Source organism: Lolium perenne, chromosome 7 (assembly GCF_019359855.2).
Source record: "Lolium perenne isolate Kyuss_39 chromosome 7, Kyuss_2.0, whole genome shotgun sequence".
Classification (NCBI taxonomy): domain Eukaryota; kingdom Viridiplantae; phylum Streptophyta; class Magnoliopsida; order Poales; family Poaceae; genus Lolium; species Lolium perenne.
Window position 1 is genome coordinate 287,510,849 of NC_067250.2, and position 21,779 is coordinate 287,532,627.

The 21,779-nt window shown below is 46.2% G+C and overlaps 3 protein-coding genes across 4 annotated transcripts; all 3 read right to left on the reverse strand.

Annotated features, from left to right (window-relative positions):
- Window positions 1–3,763: 3,763 nt before the first annotated feature.
- LOC127317123 (uncharacterized) lies at window positions 3,764–6,228 on the reverse strand. The gene has a single exon (XM_051347647.2). It carries the CDS (start codon window positions 6,179–6,181, stop codon window positions 3,986–3,988), a length of 2,196 nt encoding a protein of 731 aa, XP_051203607.1. The 5' UTR covers window positions 6,182–6,228; the 3' UTR covers window positions 3,764–3,985.
- A 6,793-nt stretch (window positions 6,229–13,021) lies between these two features.
- Window positions 13,022–14,810, reverse strand: LOC127315177 (uncharacterized). The gene has a single exon (XM_051345691.2). It carries the CDS (start codon window positions 14,808–14,810, stop codon window positions 13,128–13,130), a length of 1,683 nt encoding a protein of 560 aa, XP_051201651.1. The 3' UTR covers window positions 13,022–13,127.
- Window positions 14,811–15,473: 663 nt separating this feature from the next.
- On the reverse strand, window positions 15,474–20,158 carry LOC127312323 (uncharacterized). 2 transcript variants are annotated; one of them, XM_051342858.2, is made up of 12 exons: window positions 19,756–20,158; window positions 19,498–19,633; window positions 18,990–19,073; window positions 18,650–18,766; window positions 18,358–18,534; window positions 18,069–18,272; window positions 17,500–17,984; window positions 17,018–17,117; window positions 16,666–16,725; window positions 16,494–16,586; window positions 16,295–16,414; window positions 15,474–16,103 (listed from the first exon to the last, which is right to left on the reverse strand). In XM_051342858.2, exons 1-12 carry the CDS (start codon window positions 19,842–19,844, stop codon window positions 15,783–15,785), a joined length of 1,986 nt encoding a protein of 661 aa, XP_051198818.1. In that variant the 5' UTR covers window positions 19,845–20,158; the 3' UTR covers window positions 15,474–15,782. The 2 variants fall into 2 exon arrangements, with proteins under 2 accessions (XP_051198818.1, XP_051198817.1); XM_051342857.2 differs by having other exon boundaries at window positions 19,498–19,651.
- Between the last annotated feature and the right edge of the window lie 1,621 nt (window positions 20,159–21,779).

Below are 21,779 nucleotides of genomic sequence, written 5' to 3' on the forward strand. Positions count from 1 at the left end.
AAGTCGGGCTTTGGCAGGTTAAGTTGTGTCCAATCAAACCGTTCTGTGCATGGCACCGAAGCCCCCAAAATGGCATGGAGATGGTGGAAGATTGTTTCCTCCAGCTCGCTAGGCGTCGTGGCGATTCCGGCTTTGGACTGCAAGGATTGGATTCGATTCTTTGCACGCCTATGTGTAGCGCGTGAATGAAAAAATTTGGTGTTGGCATCACCCAATTGCAGCCATTTGATTCTGGCCCTCTGTTTGGCCTTGACCCTATTTATGACTGCCAGCCCCACCGCCCTTGATTTAAGCGCTGATCTTAGGAGGTGTTCTTCTTCCGAAAGCACTCTTATCTCCTGGGCGGCATCCATTCTTATTTCCTAGCCTATGACCATTTGCTTCCTGATATCACCCACATAGTTCTTTGCCCAAGTTCTGAGGTCCTTGGCCAGCCTCTTAAGTTTGTAGTCGAGAATCGCAAACTGGTTAGTTAGCTTGCATGGGGAGTTCCAAGATTGTTGGACGACCGTGTTGTACCCTTGTAACAACGGCCAGAAATTCTCGAATCGGAATCTAGGCGGTGTTTTGGTCATGACGTCTTGGACCAGCAGTAGGGGGCAGTGATCAGACATGGACGATGCCTGCGGCAGAAGTTTTGCAGCATGAAAGTGGTCGTCCCATTCTTCATTGCAGAAAGCCCGATCCAGACGCACCAAGGTTGGAACCACTTGTTCATTGCTCCAAGTATAGCGTCTTCCTATGAGCTTGATTTCTTTCAAAAGCTGGAGTCAAGAGCGTTTTTGAAACGCCGCATCCAAGTTCTGTTGACTCGCCTCTTGTTTTTGTCTTGGTCGTGTAAGATCAGGTTGAAATCCCCGATGACCAGCCATGCCCCAGTTACACGGCTATGGATGTGCACCAGCTCGTTTGGGAAGGCCATCTTCCGTTCATCGTCAGCCGGCCCGTATACCGTAGTCAGATACCAAGAGGCATTAGAAAAACGGTCAGTGAACTTCGCCGTGATGGAGAATCTGGCAATGCTAACGTTTGTTACATGGAAGAGGTCCTCGTTCCAGAACAACAAAACCCCGCCACGAGTGCCATCAGCAGGCAACTGTGCACAACCGACAAGCGCTTGCCCAGCAATATCGGCCTTCTCAGAATCATCAATCATGGTTAGTTTCGATTCTTGTATGCAAAGAATGGAGCAGCCGGAGCTCACAGCCAGGTCACGCACGACGTAACGCCGGGCTCGATCGTTCAGCCCTCTGACGTTCCAGTTTAACATTTTAAGTTGTGATAACATTAAAACAAACACGACAGCAACTAGGCACCCGCTGGATACCAACACCTGAACGGAAGGTTTGGCTCCACATACAAACAGTCAGCTCGAGATGGCGGCTTCGCCGACTACAGGTAAAGGCTATGCCACAACATCTGAGCTCTAACACAGCAGCACAAGGAACTAAAACAAGTCGGCGGTTTCGCCTTCTACAGGTAATGGCGATAACAGCCGAGCACAACAGTACGGTGATGAAGCCAGCTTCTTGTGCACTTGGCCTAGTTGAGATTGAGTTGCCCGCATTGGGAATATGTTTTCAATCTTGATTGGTTGCAGGTAACCCTAAGTTTGTGACTATCAAAATTGGAAATGTTCTTCAATCTTAACCGTATCCACTCCCTCTCTCCCAAATTTGGATGCATATTAATTTTGATTAAAGTCAAACTTTTTAAATTTTGATTAAATATATAAAAAATTGTAGCAACATCTACAACATTATCTCAATGTTATTAGAAATATCTATAATTTTGATTAAATATCATATGCAATTGGTATAATAAAAGTTATCATATTTTCATATCAGTAATGGTACACCTGAGGACATACTCCTACGGAAATTTTCTTACGGACTGATGTGTCGGTGCATAAGTGGTGCCTTTTATTTTTTAGCAACCACCCTGCATGTTTCATCCAAAGCCATGGTTCCACGTCTGTCCGTAACGGCCCTTCCGTAGCACTTTGTCTGTAAGTCAAGCATTTCTGTTTTCATATATAGTTGGACCAATTTTATAAAGTTTGACCTTGACCAAACATAATATGCAGCATAAATTGTGGTGGGGGGCACCCCCCCCCCCCCCCCCCCAATTGTGAAAAATGTTTGGAAATGTATAATGTATAAGACAAATCGATTGTCAACATTGAAGTTCAATACATATATCAAATATGCACGATTGCAATATAAATAGTTCAAAAACCCGCCATATTCATTACCTTTGGTGCATCATAAGAAGCATATCAATTCATGGGATTCAAAGCCGCCATGCAAATAAGCAACTCCATGTTAACCTCATCGCACCGTCAAGCTCATGAATAATTCTAGGATCGTGAAATCTGACCCGCTGGGCATTGAACATGTCTAGATTTGTAACATGCCCGATTCACTGCACTCAGGTACAAACTTCTCCCACATTTGGGCAAGACCCATAAGGACAAACTTTATTTATCGCTCACTAGCGGGAGGGTATGCGCCCCGCCCGCTAACGTGGTGATTTTTTTTGTTGTTTTTGAGAACTTTCTATATGGTTGTATTCGGGTTTTCTTTGTTTTTTGTAGTTCTCTGGTTATGTCGGTTTCTTTCCATTTTTTTCTGGTTTTTCATTTTTAGTTTTTTTTTCTTTCTTTTCCATTATGTTTCTTCTTTTTGGTTGAAAAATACAAACATTTTTTAAAAATTTGAGTATTTCTAAAATACGAACATTTTTAATTATGAATATTTCTGAATTTGAACATTTTTAAAATTTTAACATTTTCAATTTTGATTTTTTTAGTGTTGAACATATTTTTTTGCTGAATATTTTTTAAACGAAATTTTTTGATTGAAAATTTAAATTTTGAACATTTTCCAAATATGAACGTTTTTCGATCTGAACAACCTTTTTTTCTTAAAATCCTGAAGTTTTTAAAATTAAAAATCAAAAAAGAGAAAAAGAGAAGAGGAAGCGTTACCTGGGCCAGCCCAGGGACGCCACCCATAAGCCCGTTCCTTGTCGCCGCCGCACATTCGCGCCGGCCGCCGCGCTTGACGGAGACGCGCTGCCGGCTTGACGGCTTACTGCTCCATCTACCCGTCGAGAGCTCGCCGGGCGGTTGAGCCAGTAGGCACCGCCTCGCTACCCTGCGGAGCGGATTAAAGGAGGCGCGAATGCGGGCGTTCTCGGGCTCCGGCGGCCGACGAGTACATGAGGCTCCGTGGTGGCAATGCCGAACGATCCTTAATTGAATGGTAAGCCTTAGAGTTTAAGCTTCTAATTCCTACAGTGCAATCAATCCTCGTCTGCTGTAGAAGAATCTTGGTGTGCACCCGTTGCCCCAAATTTCTTTCCCAATTACTAGCGATTATCGATGGATCTCTTGGGGTGGGGAAGCTCTAAGTGCCGAATCGCTAGCATATTTAGCTGCTTTGGAATGATCAGATGCCTAGAGTAAGCTTCACTGCAGTATCCTCCAGTCACCTATCATGTTCAAATATGTTTGGAAGTACATGGTAGGTGCTCTGCCTTTTATTCGCAAAAAAAAAAAAAGGTGCGCCGCCTTTGCATCTAGAAGGCTCTATGAACAGGTGCCCAGTTTTAAGGGCTTAGGGTATTTACAATTAGGTCTCGCTTTTTTTTCTAGATAACGGTGATGAATATGATATGTAATCTGGTAGTTCTAAGCCCATGATGGTACTACATCCGACTGTTTCCCGGATTGTTTTGGGGGAGTTTCAGAGGTTGACTTCGCACCTTTATACATAGAGTTAGATCCAGGAATGGTATCAGGAATGGTGATTGATGCGCGTAAAATTGTTCACAATAATTGAAGAAGTCATACCCCCGGAGGCTAGGTTCACATGATCAAAAGCCAAAGAGAGAAGAAACGCGCATAGGGTTCACATTAATGGAAGTACAACAGAGAAAATGAGCACAACATCTGAAGCGTCAGCTATTCAGTTATCACTTATCAGTACCGTCTCTGAAGAAGAACTAGGCTTTCAGTGTGATCATCATACACCAATTTCGCAATCAGGAAGCATGCAAGTAATCCAAGTGCGGTGAGTCCTCCTGAGATGATCCCAATGACTAGTCCAAAACGCTTGTTGCGCCACCGTGAGGTAGAAGTTTGATCTGTTGCGGTGGAGGTGCAGTTGAGGCTGAGGATAGGTCCACATAGCTTTGGATTCCCACTGTAGCTGGAATTTGAGAATGTATGAAACTGTCCTCCAGATGGAACTGGTCCTTCTAGTTGATTGTTAGAAACATCAAATCCAGAAAGAAAGTGCAGATCACTCAATGCAGATGGTATTGCACCTGTGAGCTGGTTGTCCGACAGATCAAGCATCTGCAGGTTTGTGAGGTTGCAGATCTGCTGTGGTATTTCACCAGTTAAGCCGTTGGAGCTTAAATTGAGGTAATCGAGCATTTTCAACTGACCAATTTCAGGGGAGATTGCACCGGTAAAGTTATTGTTGCCAAGATTCAATACTTTTGGGAAAGCAATAATACTTCTGTATTGACGTGATGGCGTCCAAAATACAGGCAACTCAAGGAATCTCGTATCCAACTTGGCAGCATTATTCTCTGATAGTAGCATCGGCATCTTCATTAGTGCAGTTGGGATACTCCCTGTAAGTCTGTTTCTTGATATATCTAGAAAGAATAGGAAGTGCAGTCCACTAATCCAAGATGGTACTGGTCCTGTGAGTTGGTTGCACGATAAATCTATCATCATCAATTTTCTGAGCTTTGATATCCAAAAAGGGATTTCCCCAACCAATGGGCAAGCATCTATGGTAAGTACCTGAAGATTCTCAAAACCATTGATTGTTTCATCCTGTGGTATGGTTTCATCCTTGAAGTTTGTTCCTATAAGCAGGGTGGTGAGGTTCTTGCACCCCTTGAGCATCTGAAGTGTGTTTGTTAGATTTGTAAAGGAGTTATTTGTTAGTGACAGGAAGGTGAGGGACCTTAGATTGCCAATGCTTGGCGAGAACTGGCCATGGAAACTGTTGTAAGCCAGCCGCAACGCCATGAGGTTGCTGCATGAGTAGATGCTTTCAGGAATTGTACCATTGAAGAGGTTCATTGAAAAATCAGCTATCCTCAGATCCAACACGGTGAAGTTGATTTTGCTAAGATCCCCGGTGAAACTGTTGTTTCTGAGGGTAATGTATGTAAGATTTGTGCAGTTATCTAGTGCTGATGGCAGCTCACCAGACATATTGTTGTTGTCCAAGTGGAGTTCCTCCAGTTTTCGTAACTGTCCTATAGAATCTGGAATCTTGCCACTGAGACCAGTTGATCCAAGATTAAGGACAGCCAGACTGCTTAACTTGACTAGGAGGGAACCATCAAGAGCTCCTTGCAATGCATTGTTGGGTAGAGAGAGTTCCTCCAATGAAGTAGCATTAAAGAGTTTGTCAGGGAGAGCTCCACTAAGGTCGTTGTGGCCAGCCTTGAGCACTTTCAGCGTGGAACAACTGCCGAGTCCAGGGGGAATATTGCCTCTGAATTGGTTGTAACCGAGGTCAAGCATGGCAAATGATGGTGCATTGATGCAGATATAAGATGGTATTTGTCCTGTAAAACTGTTGTTGCTTGCATTAAGAGCAACCAGGTTCTTCATCGCTTCCCATGCTGTGGATGGAAACTTTTCTGTAAACAAGTTGCTTGAGACATTCAGCACCTGGAGAGGAAGGCCAGGATTTGCGGATTGCAGCTCCTGCAGATGACCAGTGAGGCGGTTGAAGCTGACGTCGAGGACAACAATGCTTCTGGAGAACAACAATTCTGTTGGTAGACTGCCTCCGAGTGAATTATGGGACAGGTTGAGGTGCAACAGTCCAGCAAGATTGCCGAGGGATGGCGAAATGACCCCTTTGAGACCTTTGGAAGCCAGCAAGACATATGTGACAACTTCATCAGTGCTGCAGACGATCCCTTCCCATTTGCAGCAGTCTGTGCCGTTCACCCATGAGACGTTGAGACCACCGTTGCCGCCTGGCACGAGCCCATCTATGAAGTTGATGAGGGAGCTCCTCTCTTGTTCTGTACAAGAGCTGGTTGGAGAGCTGAAGAAGAGCAGAACGGCAACAGCAAGGCCAAAGAAAGGCATGGATAATCTGTTGCTGATTCTGGGTGGAAAATGGAGCTCTTGCATGGTGTTCTCATGAACCTTTCCTATATGGCTGAATTGTATTACGCTACTGAAAGCCACCTGCGTATTTCCGTACTGAAGCCATGAGCTATATGGGGAAATCGATGGTCGTACCATGCTTATGTACAGCAACAGAAGAACATGTGCAAGCAGGTAGCTACAATTTCCTCTTACTTTCGAGGAAAGCTATATCGTTTGAAGATGAAGAGTGCAGAGGAGCAGTTATACTGACCTAGTCCAGAACATGTGCAAATGGACACAATCAGCAAATTTGTAATTTCTGAAGTAGCTGAAACTGGATGTGTACCCAAATGATAAAATGATGGGAGTCAACTCTTAAGAGGAGGATACCTACAGGAATACGCGGGTTCCTGGTCAAGTACTGCTAGGATTGACGAACACGTGGTACTTAGAAAATTGTATCCTATTACACATATGTATTCAGGATTGTACCAACTTTTGTGTTTGTTTTTGCCTTGGATGGTTGTGTGCATCCTAGCTATGCAGAGGCCGGGTGTAATGCTTAAACCTTTTAAGTAATAAAGTTCCCTTTATCGAAAAATGTATTCAGGATTTCAGGTACAAGCCTCAGTTGTTATAATAGTCATTGTTGGGAAATAAACAAGCATTTTGATAGGAACTACATGTGAGGGAAGTAATACCAGTCAACAATTCACCATACAGATGGTGTAAAAAGTATAAATTATAAGGAGATACTCGCATGTATTTGGATTAATTGTACTTGTATTGTATGAAACTTATTGCTCCTTCAGCCTTGTCAGTCAAACCCTTGCTAGTGTACTACTGACCAGAGTTTGAGTTACCAAAAAGGAGGACTAACCAGCCTTGCCCTTATTGAATACCAGCAGTCTCTTGACTTCTTAAGCATAGGAACTGCATGTGGAGGGAGATACTCGTATGTATTTGGAAATCTTGTCAGTCAAACCCTTGCTAGCGTACTACTGACCAGAGTTTGGGCTACCAAAAAGTAGGACTAGTCATCCTTGCCCTTGCTGAATACCTGCAGTCTCTTGACTTCTTAAGCATGGAGACATGCTGTTATGGTCCAGGACTCCAAGTGGAGTTTGTCCAGTCTCCTGAGCTGACCTACAAAATCCGCAATCTTGCCAAAAGCTGAGCGTCCTGTAAATTGTAAAGGTGTTGCGCCAGGCTAAATCCACGGGATTGTTCATCACCTCCCACGTTGTGCGTGGAAGGTATAGCCTCTAAAGAAGGCCCATGAGATGTTAATATCTGCAGAGGGTAGAACTCTAGTGAAATTGGCAAAGTTGATAACATCGACGACGACGATGCTCACTGGGAACATCAGCTCCACCGGCAGTCTTCTAGTGAACGAACTGCAGGCCAGTTTGACGTGCAGTGTGCAGGCCGTCAGTACGAAACAATTGTCACTGGTGTCAGAACAACGGACGTGGCTGTAATATTCTGAATGTCCTACTGGAAGTATTGCTTCAGAAATACAGGCCGGTGACTAGTGGTGGCCAAATGGAGGCAAATATGGTGTGACTGGCCACGTTTTGACAATTGAACTGATCATACTATATTGTAATCTTGGGAAGTAAACTACAATATGAGTAACTGCATTAAGCCAGAAATACACAAGATACAAACGAAATAATGGCCTTTACAGAGGAAAAAAGAATCGGTCACCCCAGAATCTACAAAAAGAATGTACAACTAATCATTCAGTTTCCCAGTCGTGTATGTCAAAGTGCCCACTCTTGGTTTTCTCTTTTTTTTTTTAGATAAAAGGCCATAGCGGGCCCGACTTTAAATTAATAAAGCCAGCAAGGTTTAGATTCATACAAACTGCTGCGGCATACAGCTTAGCCAAGTAAAGCACACGTCAAACGCAAACACAACGGGGGCGGCACCCCACAGCAACCGCACTAAGAAGAACTAGCCAGATTACGCCGCAGGCTTCAGCTTTGGCTTCTTGTTCTCACGGAGGCGTACAGCTCCCTCAGTTCGCTTGTCAACCGTCTGAGATCCTCCCGATCTCCTGGTTTTGCCTTGACGCTCCAGAGCTGTAGGAAGATACACATTTTAAAAATCAGGTTAGCGGGGTCATTTAAGATTTTCTTTTCCATAGTAAGCTTATTCCGCACAGTCCAAAGGGCCCAAGATTGTGCGAGGAAGAGGGTCCATAGGAGTCTCCTGGCCCTCCCAGAGAAACCGGCTAGGATGGCGTGAAACTGTGAGAAATTGGCTGGGCACCAGTTGCAACCCAGAATGCTGCGCAGCGCGCTCCAAGCAAATCTTGCCATTGAGCAGGAGAAGAGGATGTGGGAGGAGTCCTCCGGTGCGCCGCAAAGAGCGCACGCCCCGGACGCCGGTCCATTTCTGCCGGCAACCAAAAGGCTGGAGGGGAGCCTGTCAAGGATGAGCAGCCAGGCAAAGATCTTGATCTTAAGCGGGACCCTGGCTTCCCAAACGTCCTTATGGAAAGCAACCGACGCCCCTTGCGACAGCTTATAGTACATGGACTGAACGGAGTAGAGACCAGAAGGGGAGAGGTGCCAAGTCACCCTATCGAGAGCGTCTGAGAGCAAGAAAGGCTGTAGTTGGGAGATGAGGCGATTCCATTGATTCACACCCTCTGAGTCCAAGGAGCGACGGAACCTGATGTGCGGGCCCCCCGGAGCGCACGCAGAGGCTACTAATTGGTTTGTGTCCTCGCAAACAGCGAACAGATACGGGAACGAGTCTTTCAGCGGTTCGTGCCCTAACCACCAATCCGACCAGAAGCGAGTGCGGCGCCCGTCGCCGACCACATGCTTGGCCCCAAGCTTGAAGAAGTGCTTAACCTTGTGGATACTCTTCCAGAACTGGGAGCCACCTTTGCCCGAGCCTGAAAAGAGATCGCTCGCATCCGGATACTTGGCTTTGATTATTTTGGACCAGATGGTGTCATCCTCATTGTAGAGTTTCCACACCCATTTAAGGAGCAACGCGATGTTCATCTTCCTTGTACTGAGCAGGCCCAGGCCCCCCATGGCCTTGGGACGACAGACAGTAGGCCAGTTAACCAAGTGGTACTTGCGATTTGCCCCAGTTCCTTCCCAAAAGAACTTAGAACGATGAGAGTCGAAACGGGCATGAATCCCCTCATGCAGAAGGAACAGGCCCATCGCGTAGATGGGCGTGTTGTCAAGGCAGGCATTGGAGAGGATAAGTCTCCCACCCGAAGTGAGCAACCTACTCATCCAGGGCTCGATGCGGTCAGCCAGCCTACGACAAGGAACAACCATTGTTCGAGGCGCAGTTTACGGTCAGAGATGGGCAAGCCAAGGTAGAGGAAAGGGAAGGACCCCAGTTTGCAATTCAGCTTGTTGGCGATCCTGATCTGTTCGTCTCTAGGTTGGCCCATGACAATGACTTCGCTCTTGTGGTAGTTAATCTTTAGGCCGGACATGTCCTCGAAGCACATGAGAAGGAACTTGAGGTTGGCAATATCTTCTTCCGTGTTTTGTATCAAGATGAGGGTGTCGTCCGCGTACTGAAGGTGGGAAATGCCTCCGGGAAGGAGGTGAGGGACTACTCCGTGGATGTGACCCGCTGAGCCAGCAGCTGTGAGGATGCCAGACAGCGCCTCCCCTATGAGGTTGAACAGCAGCGGTGAGAGAGGGTCCCCTTGGCGCACTCCCCGCTTGTTTCTGAAGTACGGGCCGATGACACCATTGATGGAGATCGCAGTCTGGCCACCCGACACCAGCTGCAGGATTCTGTGAATGTAGCCCTGGTCAAAGCCTTTGGCGCGGAGCACTTCCTCTAGGAAGCCCCAGTTGACCCTGTCGTAAGCTTTCTCGAAGTCGAGTTTAAGCAGGATCCCTCCTAACTTCTTGACCCGCAGCTCGTGAACAATCTCAATCAAGGCGAGAGGCCCTTCCAGAATGTTCCTTCCCCGGATGAACGCCGTCTGGAAGGGGCTTATAATTTTATTGGCGACAGGATCAAGCCTGGACGCGTACGCTTTGGAGATAATCTTGAACACCACGTTGATGAGAGCAATTGGGCGGAACTGGGACACCAAGTCAGCACCGGGAACTTTGGGGATGAGCGCTAGGATCCCGAAGTTGAGTCTTGAGATGTCAATGCGCCCCAAAGACAAAATCGTTAAGGATGTGGAGGATTCCAAGTTTTAGCCAAGGCCACATGCGCTTGAAGAAGATAGGAGGGAAGCCGTCTGGGCCCGGGGCCGTGTTGGATTTCATATCAGCGACGATAGCCTCAAGTTCCTTCTCCGAAAAGGTTAACATGAGGTGCTCATTATCAGAGTCCGACACTTTCGCTGCCTCTCCCCAGAGGTTCGGGGCCACGGAGCACACCCTCTCAGACGAGGAACCCAAAAGGTCGCGGTAGAAGTCATAAATCACCTGTTGGATGATAGTGGGATCCGAGGTGGGGCCCGTAGGAGTGACAATGGAGGAGATAGTGCACTTGCGTCTCCTACCATTGGCAACGGCGTGAAAATAGGCTGTGTTGGCGTCCCCCTGGAGCGCCCACTTAGTCCTGCCCCTTTGTTGCCAGTAGTCCTCTTCCTCGCGGACAATGTGAAGGAGCTGGTCTTCGAGCGCATAGCGTTCAGCCCATTCCTCTTCTTCAAGACCCAGAGAGTCTGCTCTAGCATCAAGCTGTTCGATCTGAGCTAGGAGCGCCGCTTTTTCTCTTTTCGTGGCCGCTCCCTGGTTACGGCGCCAACCGCGGAGGAACTGTCTGAGCCCCGAACTCATGAAGTTCCACCAGTCAACAATGTCTCTGCCCCTTGCTCGAGAGGCCAGATCAATCCAACGTTGAGAAAGCATAGGTCGGAAATCAGGTCTCTCAAACCACCCAGATTCGAAGAAGAACCTATTGGTGCGAGGCGGGAGCCCGTCTCCGGAGTCAAACACCAAGGGGGTATGATCGGACCCCAGATTAGTTTCAGCCACAAGGGAGCACAGAGGGAAGAGCGCCTCGAGCTCAGGGGATATGAACACCCTGTCCAACACCGAGCGGACCGGGTTAAGCTGTCGATTCGTCCAGGTATACCTCGCCCCAGTGCGAGGAATTTCACGGAGGGCCCAAGATGCCACGTGCTCATTGAAGAGATCGATAAGGGGCCAGTTGAGATTGTCGTTGTTTTTATCCTCCGCTGAGCGGATGAGGTTGAAATCGCCCCCAAGAAGCAGCGGGCGCGTGGCGCGGCCCACCTTATCCGAAATTTCAGTGCTGGGATCGATCTACCTAGTGTCTGTCCTGTCAGGCAAGAACAGGTACCGGAACTTTGAGTCGAACGGGATGACGCTGAACCTGTGAAAGCCAAGGAGCCGCTGCTTGCACGACAACGTGATGTCTTGGATCGCTGCGACTTGGCCTGGAGTCAGGTGGTGGCAGATCCAGTCAGCGAGCGTGGAGTCCTCCACGGCGCCTTTGGCGTGGCTTTGCAGTAATGCTGGGACTGTGAGCTTTCCTTTGTCATTGTTACCAACTGATGCTCGGATGTAGTCCCTCATCGATTCTTGTTTTTTTGAATGGTCTCATCGATTCTTGTAGCTCCCGTCGAACATTTTTGGCAGAGAAAATCCTGACCTGTTCCATAGCAAGTTGCCATATCATGTTTGAAGTACTTGCACAAGTGTGTACACGTTAACAAGATAAACTCATCCACTTACTGCAGGTGAAGAGAACATGCCACTGCTAAGTGCAAACAACACCATGGACTCGGTGTCATCAACTGAATATTTCTTGTGCTCCTCTATGACTCTGAACTTGTGAAGGGCTAACATCAAAGACTGAATAGAAGGAACCGTAAGATGAATAACGACTTGCATACACAACAAATGTAACTAAAAAAATGAGGAGCGGATAATACAATTTGTGGCCGGTGTGCTCGGTTTTTCATCTTTAGAATCACAAATTCTATTTCAGCTGCACTGAAGGACTGTCCATTAGATAAACCTTCTGCGTTAGTGAGAAAAGCTTAATGTCATTCTCGGGACTCCATATTGCCTTTCTTATTATTGCAATTTAAAGAAGTATCTTTATTATCTTACATCATATTTAAGTCCATAGACTGTTACATAAGTGGCATATATAACTTTAGAGAGCATATCTAGTTTACCTTTTTTGATCGTACAATTCAATGTTTTTTACTTTCACATTGAATTATGCTACAATTACGCCTTGCACTTAGGGGTTATCACCTGCTTGTGATCATGATTTTATTGGTTACTTTGATGCATCTTCTTGTTCTTCGTCAAATAATACCACACTAGCATGCCCCTCCACAACAAAACCTTATCTTCCACAACTTGCGTTAGAGCTCAAATAGTCCGGCAAAAGGTATCTCGATATGTTCTATACATTTAATCTTTACCCTCATCACTTCGTAGAAACTCCTGAACATTCTATCCAGACAGCATCTGGCATGATACCAAAAGAAGTTACAAATTGCAGTAGAACAGACCACTTACACCACAAAGGATCCAAGGCTTTCAACTGCACCCAAACTTCATGTACATAATAATCTGCATCTCCTCCCAAAACCATCATTGTTAAACCTTCCTTTGGCGGTCCAAAACAAGTATATCTTGCGACTTCCTCAACTTTGATATGGGAAGAATAAGTAACAAAATTTGTTCATTCCTCAAGTTTTCTTGTCTGCCATGGCCAATTGATCTTGTATATTGAAGCCATGCCTTTATATAGTTCTTGTTTAGTGACTAAGCTATACTCAACATAAACAATGCCAACATTCTTCATAGAAGAATTCTCAGCGGTCTGAGCCCCGAGGCAGATTATGTTGGTTATTTCTGTTTAACCAAAATATATATGGTATTTTTCCACCCCACATGAGAAATGGCGTGGATTTTTTTTCTGTTGTACACGCGTAAATTACTTCTTGTACATAGATTCCTCTGTTGGTATAAACATTCATAGAACACAACTAATGTGACATTTTCTGCATAAACTTACATTGCACATCATCAACAAAGAAGTAAAAACCGCATCTCCATGTCTGAACTGTAAAGAGCATCGCAAACCATAGCCAGAAACCCATAATAATTCCAGCAATCACACAGTAGTATAACCACTGGTCCTCCCCTTCGCCGTTTATGCCATCTGGTGGAAGCGAAGTATCTGCACACAGAATGACGAGAGGAAATCCACATAGCCCAGAATTGTCAGAGTAGATCGATGGGTCAGTTAGGGTTTGAATCTGACTCCCGGCAGGTATTTTGCCCGACAAATGGTTGTGCGAGACATTAAAGATACTGAGCCCTGATAAGATGGAGATGCTCGGAGGAATTTCTCCCCAAAGATCATTAGATGATAGATCGAGGGACTCGAGAGAATTCAAACTACCAATGCCTTGAGGAATGCCGCATGAAAGATGATTTCTTGACAAGTTGAGAAACTGGAGGCCCTGAAGGTTGGTTAACTCTTCTGGGATGCATCCGGAGAGAAAATTCCCAGACAAATCGACGCCGGTTAATAACCAGAGCGTTCTCTCAAAAATCAGCTTCTGGCCCTTCCACATTACGTTGATTCTATCGTTGTATGTCGGCTCACCTTCCTGCACGACCAGAGTTGAAAGACCTTGTGGATTTTTCATGGAGGTCAAGTTACCAAAGGCTACGGGAATTGATCCTGCCAGGCTATTATTTGCCATGTCGAGGAGCTGAAGTTGCGAGAGCTGTGATAGTTCAGGGGGAATGTTTCCAGTGAAGTTGTTTGATCTGAGGCTAAGTATTCTCAAAGATGGGACCTGACTCCCGATCCACGGTGGGATACCACCAAAGAACATGTTGTTCCCGATGTCTAGGGTGGCCAGCAAGTTACATCTGTTTAGTACTGGCGGAAAGGCACCAATGAAGTTATTTCCAGCGAGATAAAGCGACCAGAGAGAGCAGGTCTGGCCTGCCTGAGCTGCTGGAATTTCTCCCGAGAAGGAGTTGTTGGACAGGTCCATGAACCCAAGTTCTTGCAGGTTCCACCAGCAGCCTGGGAGCTCTCCGGTGAGCCGGTTTCTGGACAAGTCAATGAACCGCAAATTCTGGAGGTTGCACCAGCAGTCCGGGAGCTCACCCGTGAACCGGTTGTCTGACAAGTCAAGTACCTGGACGGAGAGAAGGCTGCAGAGCAGGCGCGGGATGTCGCCGAGGAGGTTGTTGCTGCGGAGCCGGAGGCTGACCAGGCTGTGCATGTCACTGAGCTGCGACGGGATGGAGCCGTCGAACCTGTTGTTGCTGAGGTCGAGAAGCTTGAGGGAGCGTAGCTGCGAGATGTTGGCTGGGATGGCGCCTCCGAGGTTATTCCCCTTAAGGTTCAGCACGGCGAGCCCCGTTAGTGCCGCAGTGTCAAGCGTGCCGAGCCCGCCGGAGAGACCGCATCCTTCGATCCTTACCCAGCGGACATGGTTGCGGTGGCCGCACATCACGCCGGTCCAGTTGCAGACCGGCGCGTCCCGGGTCCAGCTGGACAACGCGCTTGTGTTGGCGAGGCTGGCCTTCCATGCTAGTAGGGCATCGGCCTCTGAGAACCACCCTGGGCCGATTGCCGTCGCCGGGACGGTGGCCACCAGCAGGAAGAGCGCGGTGAGGTGCGCGCGGGCTGGTCTGGTGGTCATGTCTCTGAGAGAGATGGCTGAGTACTAGAAAAAACCACACTCGCGCATGCGATATTTATATGGCGGCAAACCTGGAGTCGTCAAGTCGTTTGGATGGTATGCCGTCCACGGACGGCAGGGTACGGCGACTAGTCCTCAATCCTCATACCTGTCCTTGTTTTCTATTCTCCTTGAGTCAATGACTGGCGCTAGCTGAACAACTGCCGTCTTACCAGTTGATTAGAGAAGCAGCTTATTCAGTTTAGGTGAAAATTGGATTGCATCACTTCCAGAGAGTCTCACACCTGCCTTTATTTATGAGAAGCGCGAGGTGTGCTTTGGTGTTCACCCTCTCCTATCTCAACCATTAAAGTTGAAAGGATAATAGCACATGAAAGGGTATCTGGAGATCCTAAATATTCTCAGGATGCCAAAGTTTAAAAAGGGAGAGACACCGATGCAAAAGCCATCCTGCAAATGCTACCATGAAAAATAAACATTTCAGTCGGAGTAAAAAGTTTGAGCTATTCCCTCAAAATAAATCACATATTGCTTCTATGTATTACTACCCCCATTCTAAAATATAATCTTTTTTACAAAACTGTGTTTAACTTTCAAAATAAGGCTTATATTTCGGAACGGATGTAGTAGCAAACAACGGTTCGACCAGCCATGATAACAGTATTTCAAGGAAACAACAAAGTTGCTACTACATTAACCCCCAAGTCCTGAGCTGCTACAAGCCAGACAGCCAGAAACAAAACTGTTTTGCGACTACATCATCGTGATGTTACAAGTTCTGCTAAAAGGTGGTCAAGTATCCCACCAAACCCCCCTTTATTAGTACACAAGATAGAAACAAATAAACAAATGGCCTTTACAGAGGGAAAAAAAAAAGAACCAGTCACCCCAGAATCTACAAAAAACAATGTACAACTAATCTTCCATTTGTGTCAAAATGCCCACTCCTGGTTTGTCCTCAGTGCTGGGAATCTACCTAGTTTCTGTCCTGTCAGGCAAGAAGAGGTACCGGAACTTCGAGTCGAACGGGGTAGCGGTGAAGCTGCGAAAGCCAAGGAGCCGTTGCTTGCGCGATGACGTGGTGTCTTGGATTGCTGAGACTTGGGCCGGAGTCAGTTGGCGGCAGATCCAGTCGGCGAGCAGAGAGTCCTCCACGGTGCCCTTGGCGTAGCTCTGCAGTAACGCTGGGACTGTGAGCTTCCCTTTGTCATTGATACCAACTGATGCTCGTATGTAGTCTCTCATCGATTCTTGTAGCTCCTCTCGAACATTTTTGGCAGAGAAAATTCTGACCTGTTCAATAGCAAGTTGTCATGTTTAAAATACTTAACACAAATGCTCAGATGTACTGAAGTATGTGATACAAAAAGGCGGTGAAAGTTTTAACGCTCAAAAACTAAAAATAAATCATATGAACTAATGCTTTGGTTTACTTAACACGCTGCCAGTGTGTACATGTTGACAAGAGAAGCTCATCCACTTACAGCAGGTGACGAGAACATTCCACTGCTAAGTGCAAACAACACCATGGGCTCTGTGTCATCAACTGCATATTTCTTGTGCTCCTCGGTAACTCTGAACTTGTGAAGGGCTAACATCAAAGACTGAAAAGAAGGAACCGTGAGAAGAATGACGACTTGCATACCAAATAAATGAAATTGACAAATGAGGAACAGATAATACAATTTGTGGCCGGTGTGCTGGGTTCTTCATCTTTAGAATCACAAACTCTATTTCAGCTGCACTGAAAGACTGTCCACCAACCATGTAACATGCCTGCAACATTAGCTTAAGTTGGTTAATATGTTGTCAAGGAAAAGTGGCTATAACCAAATAAGAGATCCGTTAAATAAACCTTTTGCATTAGCGAAAAAAGCTTAATGTCATTCCCAGGGACTCCATATGCTAAAAATGCCTGCAAGAATATATGTACAGAATTTGATGCATAAGCGATAAAAAGTAACACAACCAGATGGCCCATGATAATTGACAGCGGAACATAAAGCAGCAACTGATTTTTCAACACACCATTCAATAGAACTACTAAGAAATTAAAATTACCATAAGAACTCTGGTGTCATCAAACTAAAATATTGGCCCCAAATTATTATTTGCAAAAATAGAAAATTATTTTGTAAGGGAAGAAGAGATACGTTTCATCTTTCCGTGTACTCTAAGCAAATCACTAAGCAACGGATGGTACTCACATGCATTATTAAGGCATTGTACAGGTTAATCCAAAACGCTAACCGCTCGTCGCAGTTCATTAGAGTAGGATCAACATTTGACAGTTGCTCCACAAGGGACCTGAAGACAAAGATTACGTAAAACAGTTAAAGTCATACCATAACATTAAGAACATCCTTTATTCATATAAACAACATTTTCTAGTGCTTTATTGGACTATAAGATAGAATGAACACTTGTGGGACCTTCAATTACAAAAGTAACTCTTGTGGTTACATTTTTTTCTCAGTAAGTAATACCCTATGATGTCAGTGCTCCAATTACTGCCCCAGTTTGTCTCAGACAATTATCTCTACAGTTAAGCTAAATTCATGTAAAAATGCAATTTGTTCGCTAGTATTAATAGCTTCAGACAATTATCACTACAGTTAAGCTAAATTCATGTAAACATGCAATTTGTTCGCTAGTATTAATAGGTTTAGACAATGGTTCAACAGGAAACCTGAACTTCTGGAGAGCATCAGACGCATATTCAAGTTGTTCCTTGCAAATATTCATCCAAGATACTTCAGCTACTGAACAATACTTCCCTATGTCTCTTTGGGCTTCCTTCCCATTAACATTGTATGGATCAAAGTTTCCCACTTCATGAATAATATCATCATAGCGATCTGAATCAACTGAAGGGCTTTGCAGCACTGAGGCCATTAAAGATGAATCTGACACGGAAGTAAATGTAGAGCCAGATAGACATCCCGCTGATGAAGATGAATTATCAGAAGACATTTTTGGTGATATCTTGGATGATCGTGATAAATGTAGGAAGATATCTCTCATGCAGCGCACCATCTCTCCAGAGAGCTGATTTGGATTCTTCCACATATTTCCATTCATCCTGCCTTTCTTTGGATCAGATTGGCTAAATGACAACACGTCTATTCCTTGATATTCTTTGACATCCTTCTTTAAAGAGCCTGGTTCTTGCATCTGCAGGAACAAGATAAAATCACGTTACTTACAACTTCAAATATTTTGCATAGAACATAAACTCAAGTACGCCTGAAACAGGACCTCTTCATCTTGGTGTTCTTCCAACAATGTATTTAAATGGGCAACTTGGTGCTCTTGTAGCTGCCCACTTGGAGACACCATCTCCCAGTTTTCCCTCTCTTTTTCAACATCCTGTTGTTCTTGAAGTTCGGGGAACAAATATTCTTCCACTGACTGAATTGATTCGTACTCTCCCAACTTACCATCCCTTAATGTTGATACATGCTTAGAAGTTTAAAAAAGAAACCATCAGCCACTCCAACCGAAATAAAAACTTCTAAATGAGATTATTACTACAAAGAAAACTTACTTCATCCTGTGTACATTTACTAGTTGATGATGTAGGTAGTACGCATTCTGGACTATTTTCTACAAGTAGCCTTTCGTTCCTTACATGACACAACTGGTAGCGTAGGTCATCTAGATCCTTCTCAAGCTTTGAGATAGTAATCTCCAAACATGATATACTAATTATGAGCTCCTGGGCCTAGAAATGAATTGTTGCAATCAGTATTAGAGGGTGTGTATCAACAAACCCAAGAAACAAATTAGAAATACATGTACTGCGTATTCGTGGCCAAAAATGCATGTGATGTGTGCACCTTGTTTGGTAGCTTTGTGGAAGACTTAAGTATCAGTTCGGCATTATGCGCAAAGGCATCTGTCAACGCCAGATGCATGTCGATCTCTTCTTGGAGTTGCCTCTGCAAATTCCTAACCTGCAGTAGGTAATCACATCTCAGAATAGTAATTGAGCTTATTCTTTTGAACAATTCAAATATATGCCACCAAGAACTAAGTTCGGCATCATGTGTAAATTCTTTTCAGTCAAACACGGCCGGGAGCACATAACAAGTTGGCACAGCTCACAGCCCAAAACGAAGCAGAATTCTGTCAAACTGTAAACAGCATCAGACTAGAAACATGGATATTGGCACTCACTTCCTGCTCGAGCTGCGATCTGTACCGCCGCATGCCGCCCCTTCTGAGAACTTCCCTCATGCCACCACCATTGCTGCTACCATCCTGCAAAGGAAACACGGCAGCAATCAGGTTCACAGATCACCTGAGAATACAGCCCTAGAGCCAAGAAGGGAACAAGATTATAGTTGACGACACAGCAGCAAACACAGTAAGAACACTAGAATTCCACAGGGAGGCAGGCGAAGAACAGGCTAGCGAGGGGAAAGTGACATCTCGTCTGGTCTGGGCCCCTCGAAATTGCGCATGCAAGCAGACAGCTCGTCTCAAGCCGATGATCTGCGCTGCCCAATGCGCAATGCGGAATGCAATGCAAGACGCCGCATTTGGTGAATTTCCCGGCGCGGAAATTCCAGTGCAGGGGAAGCAAAATTTGCACGGCAATGGTACGGACGCGACACATTCATCAGGGAACAGAGAAAGGACAAAGGAGCGTGCTTTGATAGGGGGAGAAAGGACGAGAACCAACCGCGGAGCAGCTCGCCGACACTGACGCCGACGCTTCACCGCTCCCCGCCGTCAGACGCGCCTGGCGCTGTGACGGCGGGCACGCGTCGCCGCCCAGTTTCCGGCCGCCGCCGCCGCCGCCCATCCGCTGCATCGCCCTGTGGATCGAGCCGCCCCTGCGCGCGCGGGACAGAGGAAGGAACAAGCAGCTAGCTTTGATGAGCAAAACGCCCAAAACTGACAGGAGTCAAAGAGGAGAGAGGGGAGGGCGGGGACTGACATGGTCACGGAGGAGGCGCGCATCTTGTCGGACGCCGCGGCCACGGCGGCAGCGGCGGCCAGCGCGTCCTCCGCGCGGACGCACAGCATCCACCTCCACCACACTCTCGCAGCTCCCTGGCAGCAGTAAAGTAAGCGCGGCCGAGGGCGGAGACACCGGGAAGGGAACGGGGCAAACGACAACGATGGCAGCACATCCAGCACTCTATCGCTAACCGGTACTGATCAGATTGAGCATCTATGATCTAGTATGATCTATCTGCATGAGTGAGGCGACCATGGCTGCCATGCCGTGACGACTAGCTTAGCTAGCTTAAGCTCACTCCCACGCTGTGTGTGACACCAGTGAGTGGCTCCATGACGCACTCGCGCGGCACACCTGTCGCCGGCCGGCCGCGCCGCAATAATTGTGTAGCCGAGGCAGGTGCTCGATCATCAGGTCAGGGTAGTCGGCTTTGGCTGGACCGGTGGTGGGCTCGGCGGCTGCTGTACAGACTACAGAGATGGTTTGGTGGAGTTGATGAGTGTGCGACGGGACACGGCCGGTGCGGATCGAGTCCTTGGCTGCTTGCGCTTCGGCAGTTCTGGGAAAGGAAACGCAGCAGTACGTGCCGTGGTGCGTACTGCCGTGTCGAGTGCCGACGGTGGAGTATTTTCTTTTTGGCAAATCGTACCGGCGGTGTTGTGTTGTTGGTACCAGTAGCAGGGCTGTAGGGGTAGGTGCGTGATTATGCCGTGACCATGAATGTTGTTGATAGGCCTCATGAACCAGCAATGCAGAATTATCAGTGTTCAATGAGGAGGTTGCCGGATCTGTTGTACAGCAGGAGCACCAAGAGCATCTCAATCAAACTTTTTTTTGCCATAATGTGCCATTTATATTATTGCCAAGTATATAGTTCTAATTCTACATGGAAAAATAATAGAAAAACAAATCTAATAAGGCGGATCCTTCATGTCTGAGTGGTTAGGAAGACTGTGGCACCCCTAACCCACCAACGTTCAAACCCAGATTTGATTCTTTGGTGTCTGATAAAGGCAGAATATTTTTCGGTGGAAGGCGATATATATTCCCGTCGATAGCAAGACAACTATGGCGACCTCGTCAATCCCAATACCCGCAAGATCAAATTTCTTGGACTGAGTCTCTCAAAGGTGCTTATAGAAGTAGGGTGTACGTGCATGCGTTTATAGAGATGAGCGTACGTGCATATTTGTGAGTGTCTGCGTCTATACTGTATTTTGCAGAAAAAAATCTACCTCTCTGAAAAAACATCTATAGCTAATCCAAAAAAAAAAAAATTGAAACTGTAAAACGTCGTTTGAGGTTTCCCGTTCTGCGTTTTTTGTTCGAAATGTAGTTGCCAAGAACAGTTAGGTAACTCACGCCCTAGATTATTTTTAGAAATCACGAGAGAAGTTGATAATCATAGTTCATCAAAGTTGAGCTAGTTCATATATACATACTTCATACTCTCTTCCTTCCGTCCCATGAAACATGTTTTAACATTGTCTAAATTTGGATATATCTAGTCACTATGTTGTAGCCGATGTGGAAAAATTCGGTGGAGGAGCACATCCTAGCCAGCTCCTCGGGGGCCTCGAGGAAACGGTTGCGCGGACTCGCCAGTAGGGTTTTCCTCCATCTTGCGTTCGTATTGGAGGAGTTAATCCGCCTCACGTTTGCATTTGAATAACGAGACAAACTCATCGTCGAACACATCCATCTCGAGCCATCCAGGAGAGGGCGTCGTGGTTGTGCGCCTGCACAAAACGCCAATCACCGTTGCTGGCTCCATGAGGCACAACGAATGAAGAATCAAAACCTATCTACGAAATGTGTGTTAGATTGTATATATTGTATCTATCTAGGACCTAACTGTAATTGTATCTAAACCCTAATTGGCCTGAGTGCCCAATATATAAACACAGGAACCCCACGGCCTTTACCGTGCGAGGCTTCCCTCCAATATCGTTCTACATGGTATCAGCCTAACCAAAACCCTACACCATCCGATCCTCTCC